The following is a 22,289-nucleotide window of genomic DNA, read 5'->3' on the forward strand; positions in this document are numbered from 1 at the left end:
CGTTGAGCTGCAGCTACTATTGAATGCACGATGACCGCTTAAAAGCATAACGATCGATGTCAAATAGCAATTTGCAGTATCATCCATATGCTTCGTGCTGAGGTATTTTCAGGGCAGGAGGAGAGAAGAGGAGGAAGAATGAAATGACAATAATAATAATAATAATAATAATAATAATAATAATAATAATAATAATAATAATAAAAACCACTGTGCTGTTGTGATGCAAATTTAGCCCCCTTTTGTACATGCATTGTTGCATCATACGAACAACTCAACATTTCTATTCTTAAGCCAGGCTGTTGTTCAGTGTGCTATTCCCCATGTGTAGGGGTTGTGAGTTATGCATAGCTGTCTGGGGAATTCTGGGAGTTGAAGTCCAGAGGTCTTAAATTTGCCAAGATTGGAAACCCTGCCCTAGGGTAATATCAAGGGTGGAGTAGTTGAGCTTTGGAAATCATGCTGAATATAGGTAGGTAGGTAGGTAGGTAGGTAGGTAGGTAGGTAGGTAGGTAGGTAGGTAGATAGATAGATAGATAGATAGATAGATAGATAGATAGATAGATAGATAGATAGATAGATCTATCATCTATCATCTAATCTGTCTAATCTAGATAGATAGATAGATAGATAGATAGATAGATAGATAGATAGATAGATAGATAGATAGATAGATAGATATAGATGATAGATAGATAGATAGATAGATAGATAGATAGATAGATAGATAGATAGATAGATAGATGATTGATGGATAGATAGATAGATAGATAGATGATTGATGGATAGATAGATTGATAGATGATTGATGGATAGGTTGATAGATGATTGATGGATGGATAGATACATGGTTGATAGACAGACAGTCAAATAGACAGACATGGAAAGATACAGATATAGATTAAGGGACTAGGTGGCTCAGTGACTAAGACGCTGAGCTTGTCGATCAAAAAGATTGGCAGTTCGAATCCCTAGCGCCGTGCAACGGAGTGAGCTCCCGTTACTTGTCCCAGCTTCTGCCAACCTAGCAGTTCGAAAGCATGTAAAAAATGCAAGTAGAAAGATAGGAACCACCTTTGGTGGGCAGGTAACAGCGTTCCGTAGGCCTTCGGCGTTTAGTCATGCCGACCACATGACCACGGAGACGTCTTTGGACAGCGCTGGCTCTTTGGCTTTGAAACAGAGATGAACACCACCCCCTAGAGTCATGGATGACTAGAACATCTGCGCAAGGGGAACCTTTATCTTTATAGATATAGATTAGTATGTGGGAGCATGAACACAGCCTAGTCTCTGATCTTTTCAGGAAGCCGTGTCTTTTCCCAGGTTTATACCACTGGCTTTTGAAGTCCTACATGATGCTAGGAAAAGATTTGGTTGCTTGAAGAAGTTCTAGAAGGTGCTATGTTGGACTGGCTATCTATTGCTTCGGAATAAATTTGCTTATATTCTGAAGTAAATGCTTCAAATCAAATCGGGAGTATCGTGCCTTATCAAGAATATATTAGATGGATGGATAGATAGATAGATAGATAGATAGATAGATAGATAGATAGATGATAGATAGATAGATAGATAGATAGATAGAAAGATAGATTAGATAGATAGATGTAGATGATAGATAGATAGAAAGATAGATAGATAGATAAATAGATAGATAGATGTAGATGATTGATAGATAGATAGATGATAGATAGATAGATAGATAGATAGATAGATAGAAAAAAAAGATAGATAGATAGATAGAGAGAGAGAGAGAGAGAGATGATAGATAGATAGATAGATAGATAGATAGATAGATAGATAGATGATAGATAGATAGATAGATGCTTGGTCTATGGTTGAGTGAGATGATGGCCTAGAAGTGGTGCTCTCACCTCACAATCCAGAGGCTGTGAGTTCTATCCTAGGTAGCAGCAGATATTTCTCTCTCTGGGCTCAATGAGTTACCATATTTTTTGGAGTATAAGAAGCCTTTTTCTTCCCCTCAAAAAAAGTGGGTGAAAATCTGGGTGTGTCTTATACACTGAACACAGCATTTTTGGCCTCCCCAAACCCTACCTCCTTCACCAAAATGGCTGTGCATAGCCTTTAGGAGGCTTCCAGAGTGCTGGGGAGGGCAGAAATGAGCAAAAAATGGGCCGTTTTTTGCTCAATTTTGCCCCCCCCCCAGCCCCCAAGAACACTCTATAAGCCTAATGGCTATGCCCCCCTTTTTTTGTTTACAAAAAACGGGCCCGTTTTCATGAAAAACGGGCCATTTTTTGCTCATTTTTGCCCACCCCACCCCCGAGAAGCACCCTACAAGCCTCCTAAAGGTTATTCATGTCCCTTTTTTTGACAAAAAAACAGGCCCATTTTCACGAAAACGGGCCATTTATGGGAGGTCTGCAGAGTGCAAAAGCTTTTTTAATTTGCCTCTTCAAAATCTTGGTGCGTCTTATACTCCGTAAAATACGCTATATTCTCTGCTGTGAACTCGGCATAGGAGTCAAGAAGGGCATCCGGCCAGCAAACGCTCGGCTCCATGCAGTCACCCCGACTCCACCCCGATGCAAGGGATTTACAAGATCCTTAAAAGAAAATGAAAATGCTCGGTCTGTGATTGGTGCTGGTTCTTAACGTAACGGAAGACTAAAAAAACGAAGTCCAGGCTCTTCCCTAATCCCATCTAGAATTCAGGAAAACATTTTCCTGTGAAACTCACCCGGGAACGAAAGGCCGAACAGCCGTTCACAAACCAACAACTTTCTGTCTGTGCTTGTGTTGTCTGCTTGCTCTACTAACATTTTTGTCTTTCTTTCTCTTCTTCTTCTTCTTTTTTTTCACTTATAGGAAAAGTAATAGATATTGATCATGGGATTATCTGTGAAAATGTCCCTATAATTACCCCCAACGGAGATGTGGTGGTTTCCAAGCTAAACTTCAAAGTAAGATGCTATGCAGGAATCTTCCGATTGTTCTCATCACAGTTAGCACAAAGCGAGCGCAGAGTTCATGTCCCATATGTTAAAATACTTGGACAAGCATATGGAAAATGGGGAGCTCGAGCAAGGTAGGCATAGCAGCTGGACGGCAGAGGCAGAGGTGTGTACAGGTAGTCCTTGAGTTACGACCCCCCACCTCCCCTCAAAATTTAGGGGGCTAAATGAAACGTGAGAAGTGAGTTTTGCCCCATTTTTACGGCTTTCCTTGCCACGGTTTGTTCAGCGAATCGCTGCCTTTGTTAAATCAGTAACATGGTTGTTAAGCGAATCCGAGTTCCCCCTTGACTTTGCTTCTCAGAACGGCACAATAGGGGAACACGTTCGTTTAAAAAGATTTTATATAATCTAATCCCAGTAAGGGTATGGCTAGCTGATGAGAGCTAAATAGCTTGAAATAGATCTATACTAGTCTCCCTTTATTTATTTATCAGCACAAATACAACACAAATGTAACAAAGGCAACAGTAAAAATATTGGGTTTCTGTCTGGATGGTCTCTTGTGACGAGCCGATGGACAGAAAATGGAAGCAGTGGACCTCCTCCCATATTTGGGCATACCGGGGGTTGTGACTCTAAATACATATATGTATATGTATATGTATATATAAAAATAAGGGATCATGTGACCCCAGGACACTGCAACCGTCATAAATACCAGTCAGTTGCCAAGCCTCTGAATTTTGATCACGTGACCACGGGAATGCCTCAGTGGTTGTAAGTATGGAAAATGGTCATAAGTCACCTTTTCCAGTGCCGTTGCAAGTCCGAACGATCCCTAAATGAACTGTTTGTTCCCATTAGGGGTCATCCTCGACTTACGACTTCATCCGAGGGCAATGTTCCTGTCGCTAAACAAGGCAGTTGTTAAGTGAGCTTCATCTCAATTTCCGATCTTTTTGGGGGGGGCAGGAATCACTTTGGTTGTTAAGTGAATCATGGGGTTGTTGAGTGAATCTGGATTTTCACTGCAGGCTAACAGGTCCGTCCGTCCAGGAGAGGTATAGTTGTCTGCTACATCTATTCATCTCCACCCCCTGCCTTTGATCCCCAGAGCTAGGGAGGGGCTTCGCTAGCAGTGATGGCTGTTCCTTTCCAAGGACCGGCCCATAGATTTCCACTGCTCTCCTCTCCTCTGCCTTCTGCACATACGCGTGACAGGTACTAGACCCAGCTGTTCCTCATCAGCCACCTCCAGACCTGGGGGGGGGGTTGACTCTCCGTCTGAGGGCTGACGGATGGTCCAGTGTCCACACACCCCCTCCTTTGACAGCTCCATTCCCTCTTCTCCCTCGGAGCTCTCAGGTTGCCTTGATTCTGACCCTGACTCCCACGCCTCTTCTTCCTCCTCCTCCTCCTCCTCCTCCTCCTCCTCCTCCTCCTCCTCCTCCTCCTCCTCCTCCTCTGATTCGGCTGCTGGAGGGGCTGGCGGCTGACAGGCCACAACAGGTGGCCTGGCGCACACGCGCACCCAGCTCCACCCACACAAGAGAAAAGAGACACCTATACCAATACATAGATTTGATTAACAATAACTACATTTGCTCAGTTGTAAAATCGGGTCCGGTCGCAGGGTTAAAACCAATTTCTTTGTCTTTAAGTACAATGACAATATACTTACTTTTTTCCCCTTACGATGAAAATTCCGTGCCCCATTTTACAGTCGCAAATCAAGGACTACCTTACCTTGTGGAACATAACAATTCTGAATTCCCTTTTTTATCTGTGCCATTTCAGCCGGGAAGTGTAGCTTCTTTTAAAAATATCCGGAATTGAGAATTGTCACCAATTATAGCAATGTAATATTTCGGGATGCATTTTTCTCTGCCTTTACAAAGAGACGTACGCTCCTATTTTTTAAATAAATAAATGGATTTATTTGCAAATAAAACAGGAAGCAATTACAAGATGCCAAGAGTGCTGCATCTTGTTTCAAATGCATCTTGTGCTGCATTTATGTTTCAACCGGCAAGAATAGCTTGGAAGTCGATATTTATGTATAAGTTGATGTCCATAACTGATGTCCAAGTAGAATTGGGTAACGCTAGGGATGCAGACGATTAACTATGGATGTGTTTTGTGAAAGCTATGTTTGGAAATAATTCGTTGCTTCAGTTGTGCACTCCAGTTGTTCTTGAATGTCTTACACAAGATCCAGACTGGGAACAGGGACACAAAAGCGAATCTTAGGGTGAATCTTAGTCACTGAATCAGCAGGTTTGGGGTGTGGGGGAAACGTATGGATGGCGTCAACAATTATCGTGATAGAAAGGAGCCCAGGTGGCACAGTGGTTAGAATGCAGTATTGCAGGCTACTTCACTGCCCACAGCCCGAAGTTCGATCCAAACGGGCTTGAGGTTGACTCAGCCTTCCATCCTTCCCAGGTGGGTAAAATGAGGATCCAGACTGTTGGGGGCAATATGCTGACTCTGTAAATTGCTTAGAGAGGGCTGTAAAGCAATATAAAGTGGTATATAAGTCTTAAGTGCTATTGCTATTCCTTCCTTTTTCCTCCCTCCCTCCCTCCCTTCCTCCCTTATTCCCTTTCTCATTCTCCTTTCTGCTGGCACAGTGGTTAGAGTTTCTTCCTTCCTTCCTTCTCTCCTTCCCTCCTTCCCTCCCACTCTTCTTCCTTTCTCATTCTCCTTCCTGGTGGCACAGTGGTGAGAATGCAGTATTGCAGACTAACTCTGCCGTAGTCTGGAGTTTAATCTTGACCAGGTCAAGGTGACTCAGCCTTCCTTCCTTCCTCACTCCTTTCCCCCTCCCTCCTTTCCTTCCTTCCTTGCTCTTATTCCCTTTCCCATTCTCCTTGATGGTGACACAGTGGTTAGAATGCACTATTGCAGTCTAACTCTGCCCACAGCCAGGAGTTCGATCCTGACCAGTTCAAGGTTGACTCAGCCTTCCATCCTTCCAAGGTTGGTATGAGGACCCAGATTGTTGGGGGCAATAAGCTGACTCTGTAAATTGTTTAGAGAGGGCTGTAAAGCATTGAGAAGTGGCATATAAGTCTAAGTGGTATTGCTATTCATCCCTCCTTCCTTCCTAACCTACCTACCTACCTAGCTATCTTCCTTCCTTCCTTCTTTCCTTCTTTCTTCTTATTCCCTTTCTCAATTTCCTTGCTGGTGGCACAGTGGTTAGAATGCTGTATTGCAGGCTGACTCTGCTCACAACCAGGAGTTCGATCTTGACCAGCTCAAGGTTGACTCACCCTTCCATCCTTCCGAGGTGGGTAAAACGAGGACCCAGATTGTTGGGGGCAAGAAGCTGACTCTGTAAACCCCTTAGAGAGGGCTGTAAAGCGCTAGGAAGAAGTATATAAATGTTAGTTCTATTGCTGTCAAAAGCCAGGTGAAAATGTCTGCTCTCTCAAAAGTGATTGTGTCTCTCCCTCCACTTTGCAGGTTGAGGAAGGCATGCATCTCCTAATTGCTGGCCCCAATGGTTGTGGGAAGAGCTCCCTGTTCAGGATTTTGAGTGGTTTGTGGCCCGTCTATGAAGGGGTTCTCTACAAACCACCTCCCCAGCATATGTTCTACATTCCGCAAAGGTTTGGAATTTTTTGTTTCTTAAAAAAACTGGTTCATTATGAGGTGTCTATGGACTAAATGGGGATCCAGATTGTTGGGGAAAATAATCTGACTCTGTAAATTGCTTAGAGAGGACTGTAAAGCACCGAGAAGCGGTATATAAGATTAAGTGCTATTGCTATTCCTGGATGGATGGGTGGGTGGGTGGATGGATGGATGAATATTGGTGATACGCTCCCTGTGCCTTCAAATAACCTAACTATGAAACCTCTCCCTTTTGAACATTTAAAAGGTTTCACAGGTGAGGTTATTTGAAGGCACAGGGGGCAGGATCACCAATATTCATCCATCCATCTACCACCACCCACCATCCATCCATCTTTCTATCTAACCAACTATCTTTCTAACCATCTATCTTTCTAGCCATCCATCCATCCATCCATCCATCACCCACTCACCCATCCACCATCCATCCATCCATCCATCTTTCTATCCACCCATCTATCCATGCATCCACTCTCCCATTCACCACCCACCAACCATTGATCCATTCATCTTTCTATCCACCCATCCATCTTTCTATCTATCCATTCATCCATCCATCCACCCATCCACCACCCACTCTCCCGTCCACCATCCATCCACCCACCCATTCACCATCCATCCATCCATCCATCCATCCCTTTCTATCCATCCATCCACCACCCACCATCCAGCCATCTATCAATCCATCCATCTTTCTATCCATCCACAATCCATCACCCACCACCCACCCACCATCCATCCATCCATCCATCTTTCTATCCACCCATCCATCTCTTTCTATCCATCCATCCATTTTTCTATCCATCCATCCATTCATCTTTCCATCCATCCTTCTATCCATCCATCCATCCACCATCCATCTCTTTCTATCCATCCATCTTTCTATCCCTCTATCCATCCATCTTTCTATCCATTCATCCATCTTTCTATCCATCCTTCTATCCATCCACCATCCACCCACCCACCCACCATCCATCTCTTTCTATCCAGCCAGCCAGCCATCTTTCTATCTATCTATCCATCCAGCCATCTTTCTATCCAGCCATCCACCACCCACCATCCAAAGAACAGCAGAATAAGACTTGGAAGAGAACTTGGAGAGACTCCGTGGCCAGTTCCAGGTGATATTGGTGGGGTGGTGGAGATACCCTACACCCCAAGGCCTAGGCTAGACCTCTCTACCACCCCACCACCCCTACCACCTGGAACTTTCCAGAATGAATATTTCTGCACTTTTCTGCAGCCGAACAATTGTTGGTCATTTTTTTTCCTTCCCGTGTTTTTAATTCCCGTGTTAATTATAACCTCCTGCTTATGCAAAACAACAACAACAACAATAACAACCCACTAAGCTCTGCACTGAGTAAGCTTTGCTAATGGATATAAGCTAATTAAACTTAGTTGTAGTAATGGAACTCTTTGAAATATTTAAGAGACCCTGCTGGGTGCTGGACGAAGAGGCTCGCTGACAGTTATCTGAAGCCCATTTCAATTATTTATACCTTAAAAGAATTGTGGAAAAAATATAGCTTGGCCTGGAATACTCTTGAGCTGATTTCAGCGGGGAAAATAGCATCTCGGTTAAAAATAAAGAACCATTAGTAGTGGTTTTGTGTGTGTGTAATGTGATTTATGGGTTTGAGAATTTAAAAATAAATACGGACTAAGTGAGGGTTTGAAGGGATTTATATAAATCTAAGAGCGACAGAAAGATGCTGTGGCTAAGATGCTGAGCTTGTCAATCAGAAAGGTCTGGAGTTTGGCGCTTTGAATCCCTAGCGCCGCGTAATGGAGTGAGCTCCCGTTCCTTGTCTCAGCTTCCGCCAACCTAGCAGTTTGAAAGCGTGTAAAAAATGCAAGTAGAAAAATAGGAGCCACCTTTGGTGGGAAGGGAACAGCGTTCCGTGCGCCTCCGGCATTGAGTCATGCCGGCCACATGACTATGGAGATGTTTTTGGACAGCGCTGGCTCTTCGGCTTTGAAACGGAGGTGAGCATCGCCCCCTAGAGTTGGGAACAACTAGCACATATGTGCGAGGGGGAACCTTTACCTTAAGAGAGACGGAGGATATTGCAGCTATTGTAGAGAAAACAGGAAGACATATTTCATAACTTTGTTCCTTGCTTATTTTTCTTCTTTATTTCTATATTTTTCTTCAGATTTGACTCTCATTGCGTGTAAAATTCTAAATAAAAATAAATAATAATTAAAAATAAGAAGGTGGGGACTTAAATGAAACTTGGAGAGTAGATTGTACCAAAGACATATTCCACCTCTATGGGACACAGGGAGTCCTCGACTTGTGACCACAATTGATCCCAAAATTTATGCTGCCAAGCGAGACAGTGGTTAAGTGAATTTTGTCCCATTTTTGTGCCCTTTCTTGCCTCCGTTGTTAAGCGACTCACTGCAGTTGTTGAATGAGTAACCCGGTTGCTAAGTGAATCTGGCTTCCCCCATGGATGGTCACAAAAGAGAATCACATGACCCCAGGACGCTCTGACCGTCATAAATATGAGTCACTTGCCAAGCACCTGAATTTTGATCACATGACCCAGGGGAGGTTGCAACGGTTATAAGTGTGAAAAACAGCCACGAGTAACTTTGGACCAGTGGTGGGTTCCGGATTCCATTCCAATCGGTATGGTTGGAACGGGCCCGGCGGCATCCATATGGACGCAAGCAGCGCGCGTATGCATCTTAGCGCCTCTGGGAGTCTCTGCGACGCTCCTGCTGCTCAGACGAGTGTTGTGAAGGCGCTGTACGCGCCGTGCGCAGAAGCGCTGAAAGACCTGTAAGGAACTCAGGCAGGAGGGGTTCCACCACAAATGCGCGAACGACAAAAGCGTGCCTGACTAAACCGTGGTGACAAAACCGCGCCGACAAAACTGCGCCAACGAATGAGCGCTGAAGCGCGCCGACAACAGCGCGCCGACAGAAGCGCGCTGTAACCCTAACCCTAAACCAAACCCTAAACCTAACCCTAAACCTAACCCTAAATCTTACCTTAACTTAAATCGCGCTTCTGTCGGCGCGCTGTTGTCGGCGCGCTTTTGACATCGCGGTTTTAGCGCCGCCGTTTTGTCGGCGTGCTTTTGACGTTCGCGCATTTGTCGGGTCACGGGCAGGAGGATGGGTCCTCCAGAGTACCGGAACGGTATCCGATGCTCCGGGCAGGCTCCGGTACGCCTCTACCAGGGCGTACCTCCTGCAACCCACCACTGCTTTGGACGGTCACTAAACCAACTGCTGCAAGTCAAGAACTAACCTGTAATTCTCATGAATCCCTTTGATGCATATAAATTAGCAATTCCCGTTTTTCCAGCTACTCGTATATTTTTTTTGAATCAGAATCTAGGTCACGATTGAGGTTTTAATCCTCCTTGGAATAACTGTGAATTCCACTAATTTTAGGGTAGCCGGATTTCGCTATATATGTGACATGATTAGATCGCTAAGGAGATTTGCTATTTAATAATTCCAATTTTTCTTTTGAAGTGTCCCAGAGAAGTGAAGAGTTAGGCCAGAAGCCCCTTCTTCAAATTCTTCATCAAATTTGTGAAACAGAAGACGTAGATGAGAGGGACGTGGTGGCCCAGTGGCTAAGACGCTGAGCTTATCGATCAGAAAGGCCAGCAGTTGGGCGGTTCGAACCCCTAGCGCCGCGTAACGGAGTGAGCTCCTGTTCCTTGTCCCAGCTTCTGCCAACCTAGCAGTTCGAAAGCATGTAAAGTAGAAAAATAGGAACCACCTTTGGTGGGAAAATAACAGCCTTCTATGCACCTTCGGCGTTAAGTCCTTCCCACCACATGACCACGGAGACGTCTTCGGACGGTGCTGGCTCTTTGGATTTGAAACGGAGATGAGCACTGCCCCCTAGAGTCGGGAATGACTAGCATATATGTGCCAGGGGAACATTTACCTTTACCTTAGTGTTCTTTGAGCTTGTTTCCTTGCAGACATTTCATGGCCTAACTAGGTAACATCATCAGTGCTAGTAGGGAGTGAGGTTTGCCCTTGTTTTATATACAAATGCCTTTTTTTGGTCAATGTTGGTGGGAGCATTGTGGATGGTTCCTTGACTAAGCTGTTGTTTATTGCTAGCTTGTTTTAATTGGTAGTTCCGTGATTGGAGTATTGTTTGCTGTTGGATTGTGGGTCTAGTGTTAATCTTGGTGTTCAATAGCAATAACAATAGCAATAACAGTAGACTTATATACCGCTTCATAGGGCTTGCAGCCCTCTCTAAGCGGTTTACAGAGTCAGCATATTGCCCCCAACAACAATCCGGGTCCTCATTTTACCCACCTCGGAAGGATGGAAGGCTGAGTCAACCCTGAGCCGGTGAGATTTGAACCGCTGAACTGCTGATCTAGCAGTCAGCCTGCAGTGCTGCATTTAACCACTGCGCCACCTTGGTTGCTCGCCAGCAATCAACCTTGTTGATTGCTGGCGAGGAGAGATGGCTAGTCCTCGTCATACGACAGTTCATTTAATGACCATTCAAAGTTAAAACAGCCCTGAAAAAAGTGACTTATGACCCTTTTTCACACTTACAACCGTTACACAGCATCCCCAGGGTCATGTGATCAAAATTCGGACGCTTGGCAACTGACTCATACTTACGACGGTTGCAGTGTCCCTTGGTCACGCGATCCTCTTTTGCGACCAAGTTGACGAGGAAGCAAGATTCACCTCGCAAACGTGTTCCCGACTTAAGAACTTCAGTGATTCACTTAACAGCTGCGGCAAGAAAAGTTGTAAAACGGGAGAAAGTTCGCTTAGGAACGGTCTAGCTTAGCAAACAAAAATTGTGGGCTCCCTTGTGGTCATAGGTCGAGGACTACCTGCGTTCTCTTCCATAGGGGATAGTTTTTCTACATTTTTTCACGGACACTGTTCTCAAAGATTTAACAAAGAGAGTTACTACAAGTGTGCAATGGAAGTCCCGTCTTTTTTTTCATGCACTCAATTTAAAAAATGAGTGAAATTTAAATTGCGGCCTGAACATTTTTATTCCACGCCCCCTTTCTCTCCCACTCATATCCCCCTGATTGTCAGAATGGAATCAGGAATGTAAAATGTGTCAGGATTACGATAGATAGATAGATAGATAGATAGATAGATAGATAGATGGATGGATGGATGGATGGATGGATGGATGGATGGATGGATGGATGATAGATAGATAGATGAAAGATGAAAGATAAATAGATAGATAGATGTAGATAAATGTAGATAGATGATAGATAGATAGATAGATAGATAGATAGATAGATAGATAGATAGATAGATAGATAGATAGATAGATAGATGATACAAGAGAGAGAGGATGGAAAGAGGATGGATAGATGATAGATAGATAGATAGATAGATAGATAGATAGATAGAGAGATAGAGAGATAGAGAGATAGAGAGATAGATAGATGATAGATAGATGATAGATAGATAGATAGATAGATAGATAGATAGATAGATAGATGATAGATAGAAGAGAGGGAGGATGGATAGAGGATAGATACATAATAGATAGATAGATAGATAGATAGATAGATAGATAGATTATAGATAGATAGATAGATGATAGATAGATAGATAGATAGATAGATAAATAGATAGATAGATAGATAGATAGATAGAAAAGAGGGAGGATGGAAAGAGGATGGATAGATAGATAGATAGATAGATAGATAGATAGATAGATAGATAGATGATAGATAGAAGAGGGAGGATGGATAGAGGATAGATACATAATAGATAGATAGATAGATAGATAGATAGAGAGAGAGAGAGAGAGAGAGAGAGATAGATAGATAGATAAGAGGGATGGATGGATGGATGGATGGATGGATGGATGGATGGATAGATAGATAGATAGATAGATAGATAGATAGATAGATAGATAGATAGATAAGAGGCAGTATGAATTTGAAAAAAAGAACCACTTTCAAATATTCCATGAAAATTCTCCCATTTGTATAACCTTGGAATGGCAGACAAAATATATATTTATTTTTTAGACTTGTTTGTTGCCCATCTTGCATAGATATAGTTCCAACTCGATACGAGTTTCTGTTTTGGGTGAACTTTCATTCAAAGGCATGAGAGAAATTCCTCTTTATGGATGCATTATTCTTCAGCCAGCATTACGCCCGCTAATAAACTCTAATTATTTCTTCTGTAAACAATGCATTGTTTTTTTCCCCAGCACGTTTAGGAAACAACAGACCTCAAATAATTACAGCATTTAGAAACGTGGCATTTAAAGCATTATGTTCTGTTCAGAGAACAGCTGCCTGAAATCAGCAGGGTTGAGATGGGGCTTCACACAACGCAAGAGGGCAGATCCAATTATCTTTTTTTAAAAATTCTTTTCAGGCCTTACATGTCCCTGGGAACGCTACGGGACCAAGTCATCTATCCCGATTCAGTGGATGACATGCATGAAAAAGGATACCAGGATCAAGATCTGGAATTTATACTGCAGATAGTTCATCTGAATCATATTATTCAGAGAGAGGGAGGTATGCATTTTTTTTTCCCTGGAAAAATACGGCATTGCGTTAGGAAGTTGGAATTGCAAATGGCAACCAAGCCAGGAATGTGAGCTTACCTACCTTGTTCTTCTGGCTGTCAGGGTTCCGACGGATGCCCTAATTAAACCATGAGTCTCGAGCCAAGCTTCAAAAGAAATCCAGTTATTTATTAGGAACAACATGTCGGCAGTACCCAAGTGAAGCCAAATCTGACCCCACGTAATTTACGGCCCAATTATGACCCTGTTTCCCCCTCTTCCCTCAGGGTGTGTCATAAATCACATTCTCCAATGGAGCACTTTTTTGGGCTGTAGAGATCACGCCCCTCCGGCTGCTGCAGGTAACCTGGGAGACAGCCTTGAGAAAGATATGCCTGGAATGTGCTTCTGTTTGCGGCTGCTTCATCAATTTACCATCCCCCTTGCCTATGGCAGTTCGAGAGCAGGTCAAGGATGGTTTGCAAGTTGACATTGGCATTAGAAGGTCTATCACAGGGGTGTCAAACTCAAGACCCCAGGGTCTCAGCTGGCCCGTGGAGTGCTTAGATCATCTGGCCCACTTGGCTGCTCTGGAAACAGCGAAGGAGCAGCCCGCGGTGCCTCTGGCAGTGGAAACGGAGCTCGGGGGGATTGCGTGTGTCCCTCCCAAGCTCCGTTTTCACTGCCAGAGGATTACAGGAGGCTGTCGCAACCAAAGACAGAACTCGGGAGCCCGTTTTCCCTGGCAGAGCACACAGGCCACCACAGGTGCCCCTGATGAGTGATGTTGAGCTGGCCACACATACCCTGGCCACACCCATTCTGCCCCCCCCCCCCCGAGGTTAAACACAACCCTGATACGGCCCTCACTGACATCAAGTTTGACAGCACTGGTCTATCGGGTCAACTTTCCTCCTGATGATACTGCTGGCAGAAGTACCATATTTTTCGGATTATAAGACACACCATTTTTCCTGAAAACCTGGGTGCGTCTTATACACTGAATACAGCATTTTCTGCCTCCCGAAACCTCACCCTCTTCACAAAAATGGCCATGCATAGCTTTTAGGAGGCTTTCAGTGAAAAATGGGCTCTTTTTTGCTCAATTCTCCCCCCCCCCCCCCCAGCCCCCAGGAGCACTCTGTAAACCTCCTACAGGCTATACATGCCCTTCTTTTGACAAAAATGGGCCCATTTTCACGAAAAATGGGCCGTTTTTTGCTCGTTTTTGCCCCCACCAACCCTCCAGGAGCATTCTACAAGCCTCCTAAAGGCTATTCATGCCCTTTTTTGATTCCCTGAAAATAAGACAGGGAGCTATTTTCTTTTGACCCTAAAATAAGCACTTGGCCTTATTTTCAAGGAGGTCTTATTATTTTTGAGGTGCAGGAAGCAGCGATCATGGGCACCTCACGGCTGCTGCTGTGTTGCAATATTTTCGGGGAGGGCTTATTTTAGCGCATGTGCTCAAAAGCCCCGATTGGGCTTATTATCCGGGGAGGTCTTATTTTCAGGGAAATAGGACAGACAGACAGACACAATAATTAATGGTAGTTTGTTGTTGTAAGTCAATAAAGATTTCTTCGTAGCCTGAGCCTCTTTTATGGTTTTCATGGAAATCTTCCTTTGAGTTAACAAACATTTTCTTTGAAAAGCAGTTTCAAAATAAACTCCAAGGCCTTGTATCTTTTATGTGACTCCCTGAAGGGTGGAACGCTGTAATCGATTGGAAAGATGTCCTGTCTGGAGGAGAGAAGCAGAGAATGGGAATGGCTCGGATGTTTTATCATCGGTAAGTCTAATCCTTTGATTTAAGTGCAGATAGAATAGCCACGAGTTAGTTTAAGGCCACTGATTAGATTTACATGCTGCTTTAAAATGCTTTACAGCCCTCTCTAAGCGGTTTACAGAGTCAGCCTCTTTCCCCCAACAATCTGGGTCCTCATTTTACCCACCTCGGAAGGACGGAAGGCTGAGTCCACCTTGAGCCAGTGAGAATCGAACTGCTGGCAGTTGGCAGAGTTAGCCTGAAATACTGCATTCTTGCCACTGTGCCACCACAGTGGAGATACCAATAGCACCTAGACTTATAAACCACTTCACAGTGCTTTCCAGGCCTCTCTAAGCGGTTTACAGAGTCAGCCTCTTGCCCCCAACAACCTGGGTCCTCATTTTACCCACCTCAGATGGATGGAAGGCTGAGTCAACCTTGAGCCAATCAGGATCAAACTCCTGGCAGTGGGCAGAGACAGCCTGCAATATTGCATTCTCACCACTGTGCCACCAGGAAGGAGAATGAGAAAGGGAATCAGGGGGAAGGGAAGCGGAGGGAGAGAGGGAGGAAGGAAGGAAGGATGGAAAGCATTTAGACTTATATACTGTTTCACAGTGCTCTACAGCCCTCTCTTAGTAATTTACAGTCTATTGCCCCCAACGGTCTGGGTCTTCATTTTACCGACCTCAGAAGGAGGGAAGGCTGAGTCAACCTTGATCTGGTCAAGATCGAACTCCTGGCAGTGGGCAGAGTCCGCCTGCAGTACCGCCTTTTCACCACTGCGCCACCACGGTGCTAAAGCAGCATTTCCCCACCTTGGCAAATGAAAGATGGGTGGACTTCAACTCCCAGAAACCCCCGGTCAGCCTTGTTGGCTGGGGGAATTCTGGGAGCTGAAGTCCACCCGTCTTCAAAGTGCCAAGGTTTAAAGCCGCTGATCTAAGGGACTTGTTTCTATAGACCCAAGGTAAGCAAAGCATTCACAACCACAGGATCCAATGAAGCAAAACCAATGAGATCTTTTGAATCGCCGGTGTGGAATTTCATTCAGAAAGAGTCCGAGAAAGAAAGAAACGCAGGGATAGCAACTCGGTGACCTTTGGAAAGTTACACAATTGCAAGCGACAACTTTCCAAGGTGGCTTCGTTTACACAAGTGTGGCTCTTAGGTTCAGTGTCTAGTCACTCACACACTCACAGGCCTGGAAGATTCCCACCCTCCACCCCAAATCACCTGAACACAGAGTCACAGGCGGTTCTTTCAAACGCACAGAGACCCAGTGAATTTAAAACAACAGCAATCCTTTACTGATATTGATATATATATATATATATATATATATATATATATATATATATATATATATATATATATATATATATATATATATATATATATATATGGAGGCAGAGGTGGGGCTGAGGCCATATATATGGAGGCAGAGGTGGGGCTGAGGCCATCTGGCAGTTCCCAGCTGCCTTCGGAGTGAGACAGCAGTGACGCAGAGGAACAATTGGAGCCTGTTCCCAGTGTATACCTGCACAGCGCTGCCAGAAGACAAGAAGGACTAAGAAATCAGGGTCGACGTGGGCATAAAGCCACAGGTGGATGGTGAACGGCCCCTCCCGTAGGAAATAATAGAGGTGCAAAAAGGGGAGTGGGCTTTTGCTGGAAACAATTTGTTTGTCCTTTCGTTAGATTCATTTCAGGAGTGTGTAGATCTGTCCATGAATCTCGGAGACTCTGTGCCAAGACTTTCCTTGCACAGCTCCTCATTGGGAAAAAATTTCATGGCAACTTTCCAAACTAGATAAGGTCTGTGGTCGTAAATATTCCTTTGAAAGACTGTTTGCCAGGTCTTTGCTGAATGGGAATGAGAGGAATTCACATTCGTTTAATACAAAGGAGTTTGTTGGGACCAGGAAGCCGATTCATGCTTTTTTGGGGAATCCTAAAAGAACACTCTTGTCCTCTGGAGACCTGCCAGAAGGAAAAAGTAGGAGTTTTTAATGAGAAAAATGTGGGTTGGAAATTAGTGGTGCTGATGAACAGCGTATTTATACATTTAATGGCATTTCTTTGAAAGGACGTGAAACAGGACACCCCCTAGACGCTTACCCTGGCAATCCAGTTGCTGCCATCCTGGCGGTCAGGAGAAATGTGAGAAAAACACAAGTAGTCCTCGACTTACGACCACAATTGAGCCCAGAGTTTCTATTGTTACGGGAGAAGTTCATTCATTGAGATTTGACCCATTTTATGACTTCTCTCGTTGTGAAGTGAATCCCTTAAGTTGATTGACACATGGTTGTTAAGTGGATACGGCTTCCCCATTTACTTCACGAAAGGGGATCCCGTCACCTTGGGACACAGCCGTGGTCATAAGTGTGAGTCAGACGCCGAGCGTCTGAATTCTGATGGGGGTGCTTGCAAGAGTCAGAAGCGGAAAAAACAACCACAGGTCACTTCTTCCGTGGCCGTGGTAACTGGCCACGAAACGAATGATTGTACGTCAAGGACTTACCTGTACAGTATTCAGGGGAACAGCAAAAAAAAAAAGTATAATTGTGTTTCTCATCTTTGCAAGGCCGAAATACGCACTGTTGGACGAATGTACAAGTGCCGTCAGCATTGATGTGGAAGGAAAAATATTCCAGGCTGCTAAAAGTGCCGGCATTTCCCTGCTTTCCATAACTCACAGGCTATCCCTCTGGTGAGTCTCCCTTTAAAGGTGAAATACACCCTTTCCTCTTCCTCGTATTGTAGTGGGGCATTGAATAATGGGGTTAATTTAGCCTCTAAATATATGTGTGTGTGTGTGTGTATGTGTGTGTGTATTGTGTCAATGCCCAAATATGGGAGGGAGCATACTGCTTCCCTTTTCTGTCTATCGGCTCACTCTGGGAGCCATCCAGGCAGAAAGCCATTTTTTTTATGTTGCCTTGTTACAAATGCAACACACACACACACACACACACACACCAAATACCACTCACTCATCACGAAATCTCCAGAACTGTAAAGCCTACAACTTGACATTTGGTGCATATCTTCGTCTTGGCTTCTAGGTGCTCGCTAAAAAAGGATTTTTCAAAATGACCGTCAGATCATTAGTATTTGTTATACAGTAATTAACATACTCTGATGCTATGGAGTTCTACTCCCCCTCCCCACCTGAAAAGAACTCTGTTCCAACTGCCAGTTGCCTTATATTAACACGCTCTGATGCTAAGGAGTTAGACATTCTACTCCCCCCCCCACCTGAAAAGAACTCTGTTCCAACTGCCAGCTGCCTCACATTCCGTTACCTCAGTTCAAACTGGCAGACGTTCCACTCCTTCACTCAGGAGCGGTCTGGGGCTCCTTACAGTATTAAACGTCGGTACCTCACCAAAATGTCTATGCCTTCCACCTATGGAACCACTTCCGGACTCATAGGCGGTGGGAGAGATATTCCCTTATCTGTTTCAATCACCGCCCACCACTGAGCCAACGGATTGTGAACCAAATTTCTCCTGGATAGCTTGATCACATAGATTCGTCACGAAGCACAGGTAGCCAGCTAGTAAATAATAAATACAGAGTTTTTCACAGCTTGTAATTTGCAAGGTTCTCAAGAGATCCAGCTTTAACCAATGGAAGGACTTGCCTCAAGAAGTTGAAGGTGCTCCATCATCGGAGGTTTCCATGAAGGGATTGGACAGCCATTTGTCCAGAATGGTATAGGATCTCCTGCTTGAGCTGGGGGTAGGGGAGGGACTAGAAGACCTCCAATAGCTCTGCTATTCTGTTATTCTTCTGCCAAACCACCTGAAAACGGAACAAGAAGCAATGGGTGGAAACTACTCAAGGAAGAACCAACCTAGAACAAAGGAGAAATTTCCTGACAGTGAGAACAATTAACCAGTGGAACAACTTGCTTCCAGAAGTTGTGGAAGTTTTTAAGAAGAGATTGGATAGCTGTTTGTCTGAAAGGGTATAGGATTTGACCAGCAGACCCCCCCAAGTTACCGTCCAAAATACTCTATTATTTTGTTATCTGGTTCTGCATGTAAACATGAAGATTTTTCAGAACCTTGTTATAGAAGGGTCTCCTGTTCAAGCAACAGGTTGGACTAGAAGACCTCTAAGGTCCCTTCCAACTTTGTTATTCTGTCTCTCCCCCCCCCCCTCCCTCAGGACACTTGGAGAGAGTAGAAAACTGATTTTAAAGAATTGTATTCATCCTCAACCCCATAATCCTTTGCAGGATGGAGTCTGGGCAACTGAATGGAACTAGCAAAGTATTTAATGGCCGGATGCCCTCCCCTTTTGCCAGGGTGGAGTTTTGTTCGGCAGATGTATTCTCAGTGTGCCCAGAGAGAGAAATATCTGCCTACCTAGGATTGAACACAAAGCCTCCAGATTGTGAGGCGAGAGCTCCACCTCTAGGCCACCTCGCCAATCTGCAACTGTACAATTGCTGGGAATAAGTTAATGCACCTATTCCAGATCCCATTGTAGCGATTTTATAGCGAGGATTTCTCTCTCCCTCCCTCCCTCCCTCCCCTCCCTTGCAGGAAGTACCACACGCACTTGCTCCAGTTTGACGGGGAAGGAGGTTGGCTCTTCGAAGAACTGGACACCGCTATTCGCTTAACTCTGAGTGAGGAAAAGCAGAGACTGGAATCGCAGCTTGCGGGGATGCCAAAAATGCAGCAAAGACTAAATGAACTTTGCAAAACCCTAGGGGAAGATTCGGTGTTCAAAACCGTGGATAAAGAAGAATAAAACCCTTTAGGTTCCTCTCCCCTGCCCCACAATTTTTTTAAAAAGGAAATTCGTAGATTTTCACAGGTACAGGTATGCAGGTTTTGGTGTATTCGGGTCTTTTCCCGTGTAAGATTGGGAGTATCTTGCCGACGTTTCTATGAGGTCCCCACTCGTCATCCTCAGGCTGGTGTCTTCTGCTTCGTGCTTGTGAGCAAAGCGTGTTCGGAACTGCCATCCTGTATAAATACTGGTGTGGGTATGTGGAGTACTGGCTTTGTTGCTGTAAGCGGATTGGTTGGCTGTGTTGTTATCTTGAAGAAGAAAAGAAAAGAAGATAAAACTTCCTCCCTCTTCCAGCACCTTAAAGTACAGGACATGAAATTAATTTTGAAGGAACCAGGTTAATCTCCAAAACCAAACACTTCAACAAGAGAATAATTATGGAAGCCATCAAAATAGAGAAACACCCCCACAACATGAATAAACGTGACGATACCTCCCGCCTACCAGACATCTGGAAACCAGCCCTAGTCAACAAACGAGTCCCAGCCACGAAAACCGACACCGGACCCAGAACAACACAGGACGCGATCACCAATCACCCTCACCAGTCTCAAACCCAAACCCATCCCATAGACCAAATGTAACCACCATCCAGAAGCCAAACCATGGCGGCATCACCAACTGCTGCACCCCCCTCCGACCCCTACACAAAGCAAACTGACACACGCCATGGCCACACCGCAAACTCGGAGCCAAAGCAAAGCCCGGGATGTTATACCTCAGCCATCTGCTCAGGACATTACATCACAGAACTCAGGATGTTACAACGCAGCCAACTCCCCAGGAGGTTGCAGCACAGGGCTCAGGATATCACTACAATGCAGCTCAGGAGGTCATCACACAGCCCATTACCCAGGTTGTTACAACACAAAAGAACAATAGGCACACAGCCAGTACCTCAGCCACACAGGATGTTCCGAAACAGCTGACTAATCTGCAAACATCAACTCCATTAACTAATCAAGATGTTACAACACAGACACCAATCCGCTTACAGCAACAAAGCCTGCACTCCACACACCTCCACCAGGGACGGCAGCTCTGATCATGCTTTGCTCGCACAAGCACGAAGCCGAAGACACCAGCCTGAGGATGAGGAGTGGGACCTCGTCGAAACATTGCCAAGATACTCTCAATCTTACACGGGAGAAGACCTGAATACACCAAAACCTGCATATATATATATATGGTTCCTCTCCCATGCCCCACAATTTTTTTTAAAAAGGAAATATACACATGCACTTTGAATTCTAAGATGCTACGGTTTAGCCCTCTGTGGACAAGCCAGCCGTCGCCCCAGCCCAACCACTGCGCATGTGCGTGCCTCTCCCGCCAGCCAGCTGGTGTTTGAGTCTCTGCCGTGCATGTGCACATGTGGCAGGTGTGCACATTCATGCGCGTGGGGCGCACACATTGCATTTTGGGGCGTCGTGCAGCGCCCTCGTGCCCCATTTTGGCTTCCAGGTTGGTGCAGGAGGCCTCCCAGGCCCAAAATGGGGCACATGGGGAGGGAGGAATTGTCCGCGCATTGCATTATGGGTACCGGTATGCACGCTTTCGGGATGCGGCAACATAGAGTGACATAGAGGATTCATTTAGATTTGCAAGGTTGATTGCCCCAGTTTGAAGGGCCTTTGGATGGGTTGGGCTTCACCCCTCACAATCCGGTGCTATCGGGGAGGATTGTGGGAGTTGAAGTCCAACAGAATTGGCCAGGAATTGTGTGCTTCAAAAAATGTGTTGGGAAAGAAAAGGACTGTCATAATTAATCTTAGTGAGGTTTGTTTGTTCGGTGTGAAAACGGGGGTCTTGAAGGAGTGTGAAACGCCTCGAAGGCATTTCCCCCCCCCCTTCTTTTTATCAAAGGATAACTGGACTTCTTTTGTGTTTCCTTGAAGATGTCCCTTTGAACCTTTGAGGCAAAACATAAAAAACTTCAGTTGGTTTTTTGGGGGGGAAAATGCGCCTTTGAGACAACGATGGAACTGGATGACTGAGAATCTCCGTAGAGGGAAAAAGCTCAATGAAAAATCTTATGCACTACAGGCAGTTCTCAACTTACAACTGTTCCTTTAGTGACCGAAGTTACGACATCCCTGAAATATAATTTTTTAAAAAAAAATACGTAGAACACACTCACACACAAACCCACCCGCAGATTTCAAGGGCAATCTTTTTAAAGACCTTTTTAAAAAATAGAACAAGGGTCGTCAGCCTGCGGCTCTGGAGCCGCACATGGCTCTTTAATCCCTCTGCTGCGGCTCCCTGTCGCCGGTGGGCTCCAAAATTGATAGGGTTTTCGGTTAGGGCAGGTGGAGGAAAAAGGACGCTGCACTAGGAGGAGACTCTATGGTGGGGGAACCGGATTTCCGGTTGACCCCAGAATCGAAAGGGGGGCTTCCGGTTTGGACATTTGTGGCTCTTTCAGTGTTTAAGGTTGCCGACCCCTGAAATAGAAATATCCCTCAGTTTAGGCATTGATGCTAACGGCGGCCTAGAGAGTTTCCCCACTAGCAATTTTAGTATTTACTAAACACTAAATTCATTGTTCTCTGGTTTATAGTTTTTTCCCCCAAATATCGCTCAAAATCTGTGACTGTATGACCCTCTACCCATTTTC

At 44.8% G+C, this 22,289-nt stretch overlaps 1 protein-coding gene across 1 annotated transcript in view; it reads left to right on the forward strand.

Annotated features, from left to right (window-relative positions):
• The window catches only part of ABCD2 (ATP binding cassette subfamily D member 2), a 34,561-nt gene extending 14,633 nt beyond the window's left edge, over positions 1-19,928 (forward strand). The window contains exons 5-10 of the mRNA XM_032220697.1: positions 2,836-2,930; positions 6,396-6,541; positions 12,945-13,090; positions 14,788-14,872; positions 17,442-17,567; positions 19,414-19,928. Of these exons, the coding sequence (XP_032076588.1) occupies positions 2,836-2,930; positions 6,396-6,541; positions 12,945-13,090; positions 14,788-14,872; positions 17,442-17,567; positions 19,414-19,624 (809 nt within the window). The 3' untranslated portion in view covers positions 19,625-19,928. The remainder of the gene's footprint in view (positions 1-2,835; positions 2,931-6,395; positions 6,542-12,944; positions 13,091-14,787; positions 14,873-17,441; positions 17,568-19,413) is intronic.
• The last annotated feature ends 2,361 nt before the right edge of the window (positions 19,929-22,289 follow it).

This window comes from Thamnophis elegans, chromosome 7 (assembly GCF_009769535.1).
Source record: "Thamnophis elegans isolate rThaEle1 chromosome 7, rThaEle1.pri, whole genome shotgun sequence".
In the NCBI taxonomy this organism is placed as follows: domain Eukaryota; kingdom Metazoa; phylum Chordata; class Lepidosauria; order Squamata; family Colubridae; genus Thamnophis; species Thamnophis elegans.